This window comes from Giraffa tippelskirchi, chromosome 7 (genome assembly GCF_054371585.1).
Source record: "Giraffa tippelskirchi isolate mGirTip1 chromosome 7, T2T-mGirTip1v1.2.pri, whole genome shotgun sequence".
Classification (NCBI taxonomy): Eukaryota; Metazoa; Chordata; class Mammalia; order Artiodactyla; family Giraffidae; genus Giraffa; species Giraffa tippelskirchi.
In genome coordinates this window covers 160,549,566-160,564,212 of record NC_137281.1, presented here as the reverse complement: position 1 = coordinate 160,564,212, position 14,647 = coordinate 160,549,566, and the positions used below count along the sequence as shown (strand labels likewise).

Sequence of the window (14,647 nt, the reverse complement as noted above, 5' to 3'; positions counted from 1 at the left end):
CCATCTATCTGCCATGAAGTGATGGGACCGGATGCCATGATCTTAGTTTTCTGAATGTTGAGCTTTAAGCCAACTTTTTCACTCTCCTCTTTCACTTTCATCAAGAGGCTCTTTAGTTCTTCTTCACTTTCTGCCATAAGGGTGGTGTCATCTGCATATCTGAGGTTATTGATATTTCTCCTTGCAATCTTGATTCCAGCTTGTGCTTCATCCAGCCCAGCGTTTCTCATGATGTACTCTGAATATAAGTTAAATAAGCAGGGTGACAACATACAGCCTTGATATACTCCTTTTCCTATTTGGAACCAGTGTGTTGTTCCATGTCCAGTTCTAACTGTTGCTTCCTGACCTGCAGACAGGTTTCTCAAGAGGCAGGTCAGGTGGTCTGGTGTTCTCATCTCTTTCAGAATCTTCCACAGTTTATTGTGATCCACACAGTCAAAGGCTTTGGCATAGTCAATGAAGCAGAAATAGATGTTTTTCTGGCACTTTCTCGCTTTTTTGATGATCCAGCAGATGTTGGCAATTTGATCTCTGGTTCCTCTGCCTTTTCTAAAACCAGCTTGAACATCTGAAGTTCATGGTTCACGTACTCCTGAGGCCTGGCTTGGAGAATTTTGAGCATTACTTTACTAGCCTGTGAGTGCAACTGTGCGGTAGTCTGAGCATTCTTTGGCATTGCCTTTCTTTGGGATTGGGATGAAAACTGACCTTTTCCAGTCCTATGGCCACTGCTGAGTTTTCCAGATTTGCCGGCATATTGAGTGCAGCACTTTCACAGCATCATCTTTGAGGATTTGAAATAGCTCAACTGGAATTCCATCACCTCCACTAGCTTTGTTCGTAGTGATGCTTCCTAAGGCCCACTTGACTTCACATTCCAGGATGTCTGGCTCTAGGTGAGTGATCACACCATTGTGATTGTCTGGGTCGTGAAGAACTTTTTTGTACAGTTCTTCTGTGTATTTTTGCCACCTCTTCTTAACATCTTCTGCTTCTGTTAGGTCCCTACCATTTCTGTCCTTTATTGAGCCCATCTTTGCATGAAATGTTCCCTTGGTATCTCTAATTTTCTTGAAAAGATCTCTAGTCTTTCCCATTCTATTGTTTTTCTCTATTTCTTTGCATTGATCGCTCTTTCTTATCTCTCCTTGCTATTCTTTGGAACTCTGCATTCAAGGACAAAAACTAATCGAGACAGGTCCATTCACAAAGAAACTTCATTAAAAATGGTTTTAGGGCAGATTTTAGTGATGTGGCAACTATATAATACTAAAACACAACCTAGGCTCTATAAAAAATGCTTTCAGTCAGAACTCCAATCATAACACATCATGAAAGAGAGGGAATGAAAAATCTGATATTTGCGTATATAAGAGTACAAAGTAGAAGATGAAAACTATATGAAAGGTAGTGTCTTGTATAAGATTTCATTCGTGATTTCAAGCCAGTTTCTGCATTTGTGAAATGTCAGTTGGGTAAAACCCAGTCTCTGAGACCAGGAAGCCAACAGCCGCTACTTACGCTGGGCTGAGAAACGACAGCGATCACTCTGCACACCCCATGGGAGTATGGGAAGTTCGCTGCTGAAGTGATGAGGGTGGGTATTTTTTTTGGTGGGGGGGAGTGTATCTTGCAGGATTCTAGTTATCTCTTATAAGACTTATAACTGTTATTTTTAGCAACTCTACACACCCAAGTGAGTGTGGGTCTCCAAAGCCATTGTGGTGCAATGAACCTCCCTCCAATCATGTTGCCTCCTTTGGCTCCAAATAATGCTAGGGCTGCACTTCTCAAACAGCCTCTGGGGGAGCCTGAGGGTCAGTCTTGTGAGTATGCTCAAGGAGACATTCCCTTGACTATGGAAAAGAAACCTCAATTTTCAAAACAGGAAGAAATTATTTCAAGTCAAAGCTGGAGAAGCAGGCGGATGAACCCAGCTGAGTAATGAATACCAATGAGGCCGGTGGAGGGCAGAATTGGACGACAGCCTCCAAGATTCCGCCTCGCCCCTGGTGTACATTTCCAGTTTATCCCCTCCCCTGGAGTGTGAGTTCATTCCCAGGATCAGGTCACTAATCCCCGGACCTCTGATTAATCAGAAGGTTTGGGATGATCCTGAGCCTGAACTAATCAAGTGAAGCCTGAAAGGATGGACGGGGCCCTTCCTGGGGACTGAGATTCTCCTGTTGATTTTGTTTCTCCCTCCTGTTGACTTTGAAGAAGCCATGAGCTAGGCTGTGAACTATTCATGGAGAAGACCGTGCGGAGGGCACCAGAAGCAGCACTGCAGAGCTGAGAATGGCCAAGCTCACAGTCACCAAGAAAGCAGAAACCTCAGTCCTACAGCCACAAGCAATGGAATTCTGCCAACAACCAGGGAGTTTAGAAGAAGACTCTGAGCCTTAGAGGAGCTCGTAGCCTTGATCAACACTGTGATTCTGTGCAGAGGACCAGCCAACCCATGGTCAGACTCCTGACCCACAGGAACTGCCACATAATAAGTCTGCCATTGCCTTCAGCCACCTAGTCACAAGGCCCAGAACAGAAGCATGTCTACTAAGAAATAATACTTATTAATGTGCCACAGAAACTCACTTTGAAGGAAATTCTGAAGAGTGGCAAAAGGATGTGAGTGGTGGCAGTATTTTTATAAAATATCTACTTTTAAAAAATGACCATTTTAAAGAGCAACACTTCCTTGGATGTGCAAATCTGGCTTATTAAAAGTCATATTATTAGAGTCAAAATTCACATGGCTTATCATCCATATTGCTTATTACTACTGTAATTTTTTTGAGAATATTGTTTTAATAAAAAGCACTTATTCATCCCAAGCATCAACATTAACATGGAGTTTTAACAATAGATCAAACAAGTAAAGTGTCAAAAAAAAAAAGTGTGGGGAGTCAAATAGATGCAGCTTTTGATGTATTTATCTTTTGCTACAATCCAAGTCTTAAAACATAATACATCTGCCCCTTGTGGATGGACTGCTGGATTTGCTGGCATTGTCCTTTTATCTGGCCTAGAACCCATGGTTCTCTGTGCAACCCTACCTCATCCCTCTAAAACAGGAAAATGCAGTAAAGGGAAGAACAGCCGCACTCATAAACCAGTTGTTCACAAAGTTCTGAGTATAAAAAAGTAATACAATGGGTAGAGTCTCAAACTGGTAGAGAATCTGTCAGATCTGATTGAAGGAAATGTCACATCATTTTAGGACCTCAACAGAGCAAAATAACGAACTCTGTAATAAAGTGGCCCTTGGGGTGTACGATGGCCTGGCTCTCAGCAACGCTTCCAATGGTGGTGTTTTAGAATCGGAAGCAGATAGATTATTTCACCCAGCCCTACTGACTGATCATCAGAGTATACAAGAAGCGAGGGTCACACAGCATCAGGATGTGACAGAACCAGAATCAACAGCCAGGTCTTTCTCCCTCAACTCAGTAACTTGGTCTGCCATTTAGCAAATATATTTTAACAACTTATCCCATCAAGAATATAAGAACTCGTACCTTGTGACAAGGAACCAAGCAATCTGACTGAAGTCTGGAGAAGGTCTCATGTATGTCTTAATATGTGGCATGGCGTTGCTGCGGCCTGAGGTGTCAGCTGACCACTTGCTAGTGATGGAAAAGGCACAAATCACTAGTCAGAAAATACAAATGAGTCACAGTCCTAATATGAGGAAACTTTATGAAAAGCAAAATCCTATCGTGCAAAAAAAGTGAGTACATTGTTCTCTGTGATATGACCTGTGATGACTTCCTATATTCTGTTTGGCTAACAGAATAACACATGCTCATTTTAGAATGTAGGTACGTAGAAAATACAACATACAAAAAAACACCGTAACCTGTAGACACATGGTCCTCGTGTCTTGTTGGGAATACACATCTACATATGCACACGTACTATTTCTATCGTGCTTTTAACTGCATGTAAGCACACTTTGTCTCTTTAAAAGTAGGAACTGTGTTCCCAGAGCACATTACTGAGTAGGAAAGGCTCACCAAATGCCTCCTGAATGAACAAAATACAAAATGGAAAAAATACAAACAGTATGACTATCAAAATGGAATGCCAAAAAGCAGGGGGTAATTCAGAAATATCCCAGTCAAATGCAGATATTCATATGTCTAAGTTTGGTTTCTAAGTTTCCAACATTTTTGGGACTAAGGTTTCATGGGAAAAAAAGACCTATATCATGAGGTAACAATCCTCACTTATGAATATAAGAGGACAGTCCCTCAAGAGAACAGACTGTCTGAAGAGTAAAATTGGGATTCGGCAGGGTCATTATTAGATTATTAAATTCACTTGTGGGGCTTCCCTGGTGGTCCAGTGGTTAGCAATCCACCTGCCAATGCAGGGGACGCAGGTTAGATCCCTGCTGTGGGAAGAGCCCATGTGCCACGAGGCAACGGTGCCCGTGAGCCAAACCGTCGAGCCTGGAGCCCCAATCCAAGCCCTCAAGCTCCATTACTGATGCTGACGCGCCCCAGAGCCTGTGTTTCGCACTGAGAGGAGCCACCACAATGAGAAGCCCACGCACCGCGATTAGAGGGTAGCCTTCCTCTCCGCAACCAGAGAGAGGAAGCCTGCTTGTGGCAACAAAGACCCAGGGCGGCTGATCAATAAATGAATAAAAGTTAAAAACAAAAAACCAAAATTCACTTGTAAGAACACAATACGCAAAGGGGCTCAATTTGAAGAAACGTCCTCTGCAAAATAAAATCAAACACCTCGAAAGAAAGCATTAAAGAAAGGCTTCGGGATGACATACTGAATTGGACTGAAAGCTCTTTTTGCCTTTTGGCCATGCCGTGGGCGGCTTGCAGGATCTTAGTTCTCTGACTGGGGACTGGGCCCGGGCCCTTGGCAGTGAAAGCAAGGAGTTCTAACCACTGGAGTGGCAGGGAATTCCCAGACTAAAGCAACTGAAAGGTAATCTGTCTTCGTTTCTGGTTCCAGCTTAAGTAAGTGCCTGTTGAAGCCAGTGTGAGGCTGCAGCTGGCCGAGAACATGCAGGGTGGGAGGCCGGAGAGGATGCAGGGCATCCTTTCAGCCTGAGCGTTGGCCGTGCTGTGAGCCAAGGGCCGCCATGCGCCCCAGAGGAGGCGCGTGGATTTTTCCCCCAGAAAGCCTGCAGCTTCCCAGCACATGAATGTGTACACAGAGGATGGCATATTTTGGAAATATGAACCAAAACGCTGCTTATGTAAATTCTAAATTTCCCAACATGTTCTTTCACTTATCTTTTTTCTTTGGATGCCAATATTTAAACAGGAACCTCACAGAGATAAATTAGACTCTGGTATTAAAAACCAATTCCAAGAAATGTTTAGAACTTTGAGGGATTTCTATCACTAACATATACAGATTAAAAATACAGCCATATTACGTAAAGCTCTTTTTTTTTTAAAAAGAAAATCAGACAGACAACATTCTTATTTTACTTGAAAGAAGCAACAGCAGCATTCTAACCAGATTACTTACTGAAAATAGGAATGAAGCCAGTTCTGTTTCTCTGCCGTCTGGATGCTATAGGGAAGAGAGCCCCCAGCTTTTAAAGTAAGAGAAATAAAGTAAACAAATAAATGAGGACCCTCATTAAGAAAATCTATATATAGTGGTTAAAGAAGCCACTACTTATTTCATCGTACGGAATAGCTCTTTGAAAGGAAACATCTATACCTGCATTAGGTTTGTTCTCTCAATGGGGTTTCCTTTGTTAGAAGTGCATAAAGTGTTAGTTGCTTAGTCGTGTCCAACTCTTTGCAACCCCATGGACTGTAGCCCACCAGGCTCCTCTGTCCATGGGATTCTTCAGGCAAGAATACTGGACGGGGTTGCCATTTCCTTCTTAGGGTGCATATCAAATAATAAATGTTTACTATCTCAATAGAAAAAGATATTAATTATTGGAAGGGGTGGTGGTGGCGGTACTTTAACATCTATAATAGCACAGGTTTGAAATGTTAGGAGAGACCAGAGAATGAGTCCCAGCCCACCCTGATGTCCTCGAGCAGGTGGGACACCTTTAGCCACATTTTGCAAGACGAAGTCTCGTGCGTCTTTTTTTTGGGCCCAAGACCAGGACACTCGGGAGAGGGGAGACTAGGATGAAAGCCTGGTTCTCCTGCCTCTTTCACCTTTTATATTGATATTTCCAAAGAGACTGTCCTAGCTACACGGATTCTCACAAATGCAATAACAAAGGGTCACTAAAATAAAATGTTCAGTAAACCATTACATTTTTAAAAATGAATCCTAAAAGCCATAGTCCTACAGAGAGAATACAGTTCCAAGTGGAAACACAATTAGAAGCCAGTATTCTTGCCTGGAGAATCCCACGGACAGAGGAGCCTGGTGGGCTATAGTCCATGGTGTCGCAAAGAGTCGGACACGACTGACTTTCACATTGGTATGGTCTTCCCTGGTGGCTCAGCAGTAAAGAATCTGCCTGCAATTTAGGAGCCGCAAGAGACTCGGGTTCGATTCCTGGGTTGGGAAGATCCCCTGGAGAAGGGAATGGCAACCCACTCTAGTATTCTTGCCTATAAAATCCCATGGACAGAGGAGCCTGGTGGGCTACCGTCCACGGGGTCGCAGAAGAGTCGGGACATGACTGAAGTGACTTAGCACACACGTGTACCCCGTTTGGGATTTTGGTTAATACCTCCTGAATACACTGCCTGGGGGTTGTTGAATTCCAAACAAGTTAACTGCCCAGCACTGATCTAAGGGAGCTAGAGGACAAGACTGAAAGATGTCTACAAAATAGTCCTGGGGTTTACAGGTGAATCCCTTGAGAGACCAGCTATATCAACTGAATTATATCATACCAAAGATTTCATCTCAGTATTAGGCCTCAGTTCCGGACCCTCAATATGATCTGTATCTGGGATTCAAATCTGGAAGAACCACCTAGTACTTTAAGCCGGGGGGGACGTGGAGGGTGAGGGAGAGGGGTGAGAAAAAAACATAGCACGGAGTTGTGGCGGAAGCTGGTTTTATCTGGATGTCTTATCCAGACAACCACTGGTGGCAGAGGGGAGAACAATCTTTTTGATAAAAGTATCAAACACTCAGGGCTACTGTGAGGATTAAATAGCACTCAAATTGCTCAACTGTGTGGCATCACCTTTGGAACCCAGCACCACTCAATATTACCTACTTTAAAGATCCTCATCCAGTTAAGAGAGAATAATCTCCAAATTTCTCATCAATACCTTTCTGCCTCAAGGAGGAAGGCATTCTTATTACTTGTTTTAAAAAGTTTACAAGGGTATTTATGAAATGTACACACAAAAACACAATTGGGACAGTCTTCCCAACAATTACCTGGATATCCTTCTAAGCTGGTTCGCACATTTTCCACTGAAGGATAGATCTAAAAATAAAAACAACACTTGGAATGCACCATGTTGAAGAAACTATCCATGCGTGTTAAAAGGAAAGAAGTTGTTTTTTACGAAGATGAAACTCTCAATTAGAAATAATACTTCAAGACTTGGAAAACGTGCTTTAAATTTTAAAAAGTTCCCATCTTATTGAAAACTACTGAACTTCTAGCAGTTAAACTACAGAAAGCATTTATAGTCAATGAAAGAAAATTACATTGCAATAAGTATTTTTTTTCTCTGAAACATCAAAAGAAAACTGAACTGAATGTAAAATTCTTACTTCAAATGTCTCTGAATAATTAATAATGCCTGTAATTCTGCTGGCAATGCTTTATCAAAATTTTTTCCTTGGCTTGACCACCTAAAGGAAGGAATGGAGAATCTGCAGGCTAGTCTGTGGCTGAGATGGAGCTTGGAAGAAAGCAGCAAGCTCCCAGCACCAGACGCTATTAGGGAGGCTTGATTCCAAACGGCAGTGCTGCTGTACTGCATTCAACATCTTCCATCCCCGAAGCCCGGAATGAAGTCCCTTTCTGTGGCCAGGAGGACAGATCTGACTCTTCTCCTGGACCAGAGGGTGAGAACAGTGACCTCGGGGAGGAGGGGCACTCACCAGGTGGAGAGGAACAGCACTTCCCAGGGTCCTGCTCTCCTTGCCCAGGGTCACCAGACTCTCTTTAAACTCCGAACACAACCATTTTGATTCGTCTGCCCCCATGGAGCCAATGCTGGAGAACTGACCTACGACCGGCCAGGACTCTGCTTTAGGGATGGGTGAGGCGTGCTCTTTCAGAAGCTGTGGGAGAACAAAAACGAACGCTGGAGTCAGTCCGATCCTGTGGACGGAAAAATCGCGATGGCGCCGAGCACGGTTCTCTGTCCTTGGACTGCCTACTTCACAAGGGAATGTTGAAAATGGTTAATGCTCAGTTTTCACACCCACGGACAGCTTTTCTTCTTTGGGAAAAATTTTACTTTGCTTTTTAAATTTTTATTGGTGTATAGTTGATATACAATGTTGTGTTAGTTTCAGGTGTACAGCAAAGTGAATCAGTTATACATACATCCACTCTTTTTTTACATTTTTTTCCCCCAGAGGTCATTACACAGTACTGAGTCGAGTCCCCTGTGCTACATAGTAGGGCCCTTATCTATCTTATATATAGTAATGTATATATGTTAATCCTTTGGGAAATATTTTTAAATACTGAAAACATTTTATTTTAATGAAGTGGACACAAGTATTTCTCTTCCAAAATTCTTTGATTTGTACTTAAACAGATTAAAAAAAAATGACCCATTTTAGTAGCAATGTCAGACTAGTGCAATCTGCCATATGAGATTAGCCTTCTGCCTTGAAATTCCAAAGGTTTAATACACTGAAATAAAACCCAGAAGGTCAAACTATTATATATTTTGACTCCTATCATTTGAAAAAGGCTTGGGGTCTGGGCAGCTGTGATGCTCTATAAATGAAAGAGAATATATTTACATATGGATGCATACCACCTTAAGCCCTGGGGAAGACTGACCTACATTTCCTGCTTTGTTTGATATTTATGCAAAGCTGCAGAAATAAGTCAGAAAACACTTGAGAATTTTCTCTCTTTAAACCTGTACTGAGTGCCTTCCTAGAGGCTGGAGACAGCAATAAAAACAAGCCTCAGTTCCTGTTCCAGTGGAGCTCATAATCTGAGGGATGTTTTGTTCAGGGTATACGTGTTATTCTCCTTTCCACTGAGTAGGCATTAATACTTACAAACACACTTCCCCAAAGGGCCCCAAACAGTTCTCAACTTCCACCCTGGGTGCAGCATGGGGTAGAAGCAGGAGTGAGCTGACAATCACAAGACTTGGCTTCTATTCCGGGCTCAGTCCTTGATCAGCTACCAGACCGTGGCCCAAGTCTCTGGGCTTCTCTTCCCCAGCAGTGGAGCAGACTTCTGATCACGCCCTGTCTTCACTGGAAGGCAGCTGTCATGCAACACAAGCTCCTGACTGTGCAAAGGGGTCGCAAACTCGGATAAGAGGCTACTCAGCTTTCAGTGACACAGGGATCCTGCACAAGTGTGTGTGATTACCTGGCCTTTCTGAACCACCAGTCCACAAGCTAAACCCCGCAAGTGCTTACTGAATAGTGGACACGCGCCCTGCCTTTCTTTCCTCATTCAATCTCTACACGATTCTGTGAGGGAAGTGCTGCCACTGAACCCATTTTACAGATGTCAAGAGGTGGGAGCAAGGCGAAGTCACACGGCTTGTAACCGGGTCAGGATTTGGCCCTTGTTGTGGGTATCAACCCACAGAGCTGTGCACTTTTCCAGCATGTGGGCTTCCCTGGTGGCTCACTTGGTGAAGAATCCACCAGCAATGCGGGAGACCCAGGTTCGATTCCTGGGTCAGGAAGATCTGCTGGAGAAGGGATAGGCTACCCACTCCAGTATTCTTGGGCTCCCTTGTGGCTCAGCTGGTAAAGAATCTGCCTGCAATGTGGGAGACCTGGGTTGGATCCCTGGGTTGGGAAGATCCCCTGGAGAAGGGAAAGACTACTCACTCCAGTATTCCGGCCTGGAGAATTTCATGGACTGTATAGGCCATGGGGTCATAAAGAGTTGGACATGACTGAGCGACTTTCATTTTCGCTATCCAGCCTGTGGGACTCCCCTGCTCCCAAGTTCAAGACAGAAAGATGGTGGCGCTGAGACCCTGCCTGCTTTCAGCTGTGGACTCACTTAAAAATAGGAAATTAAAAATTGTCATCGGTCAAGGGGAATTCTCACACAGCATCAATAATCTATGGAAAAAGAGGGGCTTTTAAGAAATCGTGTTGGGAATTTACTAAGGTAAACTGACTCCTAGAGAGAGGTAGAGGAAATTTGAAGCTTTAACCTGCTGCTTGTTTTATTTTGTTAAAGATCTTGCTTGGCTTATTTTCATACCAGCAGCAAATGTCATTCTCATAATTACAATTCCTAGGGCATTGCTTTAGCAAACAAAACACATCATAGCTCAGTTGTGGTCTTTGCTCAACACTATTTTCTGTTCTTTGTTGAATCTGTGTGAAACATCCTTGACATAAAACAAAAATCCTTCACATGCTGAGCAAAAACTACTTGTATAAATACAAAGTCTCTAATTATCTTGATTACAAGAAATAAAAAAACTAAAAATCGTCCATATGCTTTTGCCATTTAGATCTGTTAACTCTGCAGCTATAAAAAAGGCAAAATGTTAAAATGCAAGTAGCCAATGGAAACTATAATTAGATAATCAATTTCAAGTGCCTAATGCTTGCCCAGAGTTGTGCTAGAGATATTATACAGCTGCTTTCAAAATAGACCAATTATAAACAAAATAGGAGTGAACATACAATAAAATTTTTTTAAATAGTAAAAATTTTATTACCTTCCTAAGCCTGAAATGTCCCCAGTTATCTTTCTGATTTCCTTGAAAGCGTCCGGGGGTTGAGGCAATAAGGTAAACACTAAAACAATACAAAATACAAGTTAGAGAACATAGTGATGTGTGGACCTCAAACTACACACACTAACAGTAAGCATGAAATATTCCAAGAGCCAACCTGCTTTCTTGAGATGCCTCCTCTGAGGAGTTAACTGACACTTAAAATCATCTTCAAGTGCCCCGTGGGACCCCCTGGGGTGGAAGTCCAAGAACTCAGTGACCTTCAGAGCAGGCACTCTGGTGGGGCCCCAGATGAGTGGGGAGAGCCCCGAGCCTCCACGGCAGCATCTGAGGCCCAGAAGGCGCCGACAGGGACGGCCCGCTCTACCATCTCCCGAAGGACAGCCCAGTGTCCCCCACCACCTGCCAGCCCTGCACTCCAGACCTCACGTGGTTCTCAAAGTGAGCCCCCCGAGTTGCTGCGAGGCCATGTTTATCCTACTTTGTTTCTGAGAGGTCATGCTCCTGGATGGTGTCTATCCACTCCTTGAGAGGGGCGGCGTTATAAGCTTCCAGGTAGCTGATGAGGTCAGCTTTGAAGTGTGTGGGTGATTCTCCGGATCTGTGGGTCCCATGGACGATTCGGGGGTACAAGGGGCTCAACCATATTCTGGAATGGAAAAAGAAAACCACCTTGAACAGTCAGGAGGAGAGCTGATCACAGTGCTATCTCCATAATCAGGAACTCACCTTAAGGAGGGGAATTCTCACTACCTCTCTCCAATAGCCAGTGAGGCCATCCTTATGTGCGTGAGCGCTAAGTTGCTTTAGTCATTTCCAACTCTGTGACCTATGGACCGTAGTCCACCAGACTCCTCTGTCCATGGGGTTCTCCAGGCAAGAATGCTGCAGTGGGTTTGCATGCCCTTCTCCAGGGGATTTTCTCAACCCAGGGATTGAATCCACATTTCTTAGGTGTCCTACATCTTTACCACTAGCACCACGTGGGATGCCCAAGGTCATCCTTATGAAACAAATTCAACTGTACCATTCCAGTGCTTCTCATCATACACAGAATTATTTTTGAAAAGCTGTGAATTTTAGACCCAGGAAGGCCTGGCCTCTGCCTGCCTCTCCCAACTTGACCCCTCCACGTTCCCCCACTCACTCACTCACCCTCCTTATTCCCCTGCTTACCTTCTCAGCTCTACACTGCTTTATTTTTTTAAAATATTTATTTGGCTGGGCTGGGTCTTAGTTGCAACGTGTGGGATTTTTAGTTGTGGCATGCGAACTCCCAGTTGTAGCATGTGGGGCCCAGTTCCCTGACCAGGAATCGGACCCGGGCCCCCTGCCCTGGGAGTGCGGAGACATAGCCCCTGGACCACCAGGTAAGTCCCTGCATCGCCTTCAAAGCCTTGATGGCAACAGCTCTACTCCTAATTGCTATAGCAACTCCACAGCGGCAGCCCCAGCACGTTCCTGCCCAAACGTATGTCAGTGTAGCCCTTCAGCCAGCGGAAAATAAAAGTTATCTACAGTAAGAAAAGAATGTATGCGCAAATATGTTTTCAATAAACAAACTCATTTTCCTATCTACATCCCATATCTGGGGTCTGAAATGAGGTATAGTCTACATTTGGTCATATTACATTAACACTAACCTCAGGTTGGAGAAGGCAATGGCACCCCACTCCAGTACTCTTGCCTGGAAAATCCCATGGACGGAGGAGCCTGGTAGGCTATAGTCCATGGGGTCGCTAAGAGTCAGACATGACTGAGCGACTTCACTTTCACTTTTCCCTTTCATGCACTGGAGAAGGAAATGGCAACCCACTCCAGTATTCTTGCCTGGAGAATCCCAGGGAAGGCGGAGCCTGGTGGGCTGCCGTCTATAGGGTCGCACAGTCGGAAACGACTGAAGCGACTTAGCACCAGCAGCAACCTCAGGTTTCAAATAAATCGGTAAAAAACCTTTAATGACATCTCTAACTTCATCGATTTTTGTCAGTGTACTTTGCCAAAACCTCTATGTTACACCCACGAATGGCAAATGACCACACCTAAACCCAGTCCTTCTGTGAACTGGCCCCTCGTAGATTATAGACAAACATGGCTTCAAAGCTCTTGTGCAGCTCCTTCAGCTGCAAAACCAGGTTAGTTAGCAGTGCTGCCTCACAAAGATGGCCACGAGGTAATGAACAGGGCCCAAAAGAAAGCAGCCTCGGCAGGCAGGAGCTGCGTCTGCCGTCTCCCCTCCGGTGCCTCCTCCCGCCACAGTCCTGCCCGGAAAGTGCAACAGAAACTGCCTGTTCCTCTCTCGCTAGCAGCCCTCAAAGGAGACTGCGAGACAGGCCGTCAGAACCTCGAGAATCCTGGCTGGGCGTCTCCTGAGCTCTGAGCATGTTCCCAGCAGGGTGGCCTGTCACACCTTCCTTCCCCACCTCAAGGAGACCCCTCTGTCAACCACAGACTGGCACGTGCCCTCGACAACTACAAGCATCAAATCCTGTGTGGCTGCAGCGGCTGCCTTTCAACACCCCCTGAAAGGTCAGGGTGGAGAGCAGAAATGAGGCACTCTGTGCCTGGGGGAAAAACTGGCAGAACAGGCCTTCAGAGAGTTAGATATTTTCAGGAGCCGATTTTAAGAGCCTAATTCTTGTATCTCCTTAAACCTAGAAAAGCACTAAAATCCTTCACGGTGACACCTGCTTCTCATGGGTAGCAGTAACCTTCATGAAACTAGCGTAAACCTTCTGCTAAACATGTGCTTGATGGCATGCACATATTCACCAAGATCACACATATACTGACTTTTCCTCCTGCCTCTCTGGAGCAGCTTCTCAGAGCTATCTGAAATGCTGTCTCCTGGACTATAGTCCTCATTTTGTCCCAAATAAAACTTGACTCACAGCTCTCACGGTGTGCTTTTTTTTTTTAAAGTCAACACCTTGCACAATGGGTAACACGTGAGACCAGGAGAGGAGTCCAGGTTCTGTACCGGGATCTGCTGCTACCTGGCTGCGTCACTCTGGGCCAGCTCGGTGACCTCTCTGGGCCTCCCTCGGCTCCTGCGTGTACAGTGACCGTGTTGGGCGGGATGGAAGAGGGCAGTCTCACCTCCCCACAGCAACTCGGAGCTGCAGGGTGAGGGGAGCTCCTCCTGGATCAGAGGGTCAGTCACAAGAACAGTTCTGGAGGAGGAACACGACAGACGATGACTCTCCAAACCAGGACATCGAGATGTGAGATGTCTTTACCATTTGACAAAATAAGAACAGAAACCGTCACGGGCCAGATAGTTTTAAAACTGAGACATGAACAGGTGGACCAAGAAGCAGGTGAAAAAGGATGGATGGAATATCTTTAGGAGAAGAAAGAATCCACAGGGCCATGATAGGCAGACTATGAAATAAGATTACACACACAAAAATTTTTTTAATGTTTTTTTAAAAAATTACAACTCACAACATGAAACTGTATAGTATCAGATAGAGTAGAATCTAGACTATCAGTACCCCCTTTCCTGGGGGGGCCAGCAGAGGGAAGCTGGAGATTTTATACCACTTGTACTTTGAGTTTTGAACCATGTGAAGCTACATCTAGTCAATACATTTTTTAAAAATTAAGTTTTTTTTAAATAAAGGAAAAAAATGAACACCTAAACCCTTTACCTTCAATCCCTTCCCCATAGCAGCCAAGTCAAAGACACCTAAGGAGGCAGGGCTGCCTCTACACTCAGCTCCAGAGGAACTGGGGAGCCAGGGGAGGGATTCTTTGGGCCACAGGAGACTTAGAGGCGACCTGACAAATCCTTTTAGTTACTGTTC

At 44.6% G+C, this 14,647-nt stretch overlaps 1 protein-coding gene across 25 annotated transcripts in view; it reads right to left on the bottom strand.

Moving 5' to 3' along the window:
• Positions 1-14,647, bottom strand: part of TDP1 (tyrosyl-DNA phosphodiesterase 1) — a 72,972-nt gene that overhangs the window by 32,715 nt on the left and 25,610 nt on the right. For 19 of the 25 annotated variants that reach the window (XM_081510854.1, XM_081510857.1, XM_081510864.1 and 16 more), the window contains 6 exons: positions 11,320-11,487; positions 10,821-10,899; positions 8,029-8,211; positions 7,354-7,402; positions 5,506-5,572; positions 3,522-3,629 (listed from right to left, as the gene is read on the bottom strand). In XM_081510854.1, coding sequence (XP_081366980.1) covers positions 3,522-3,629; positions 5,506-5,572; positions 7,354-7,402; positions 8,029-8,211; positions 10,821-10,899; positions 11,320-11,487 — 654 coding nt within the window. The remainder of the gene's footprint in view (positions 1-3,521; positions 3,630-5,505; positions 5,573-7,353; positions 7,403-8,028; positions 8,212-10,820; positions 10,900-11,319; positions 11,488-14,647) is intronic. The other 6 variants (XR_014059750.1, XM_081510870.1, XM_081510868.1 and 3 more) reach the window with 1 other exon arrangement.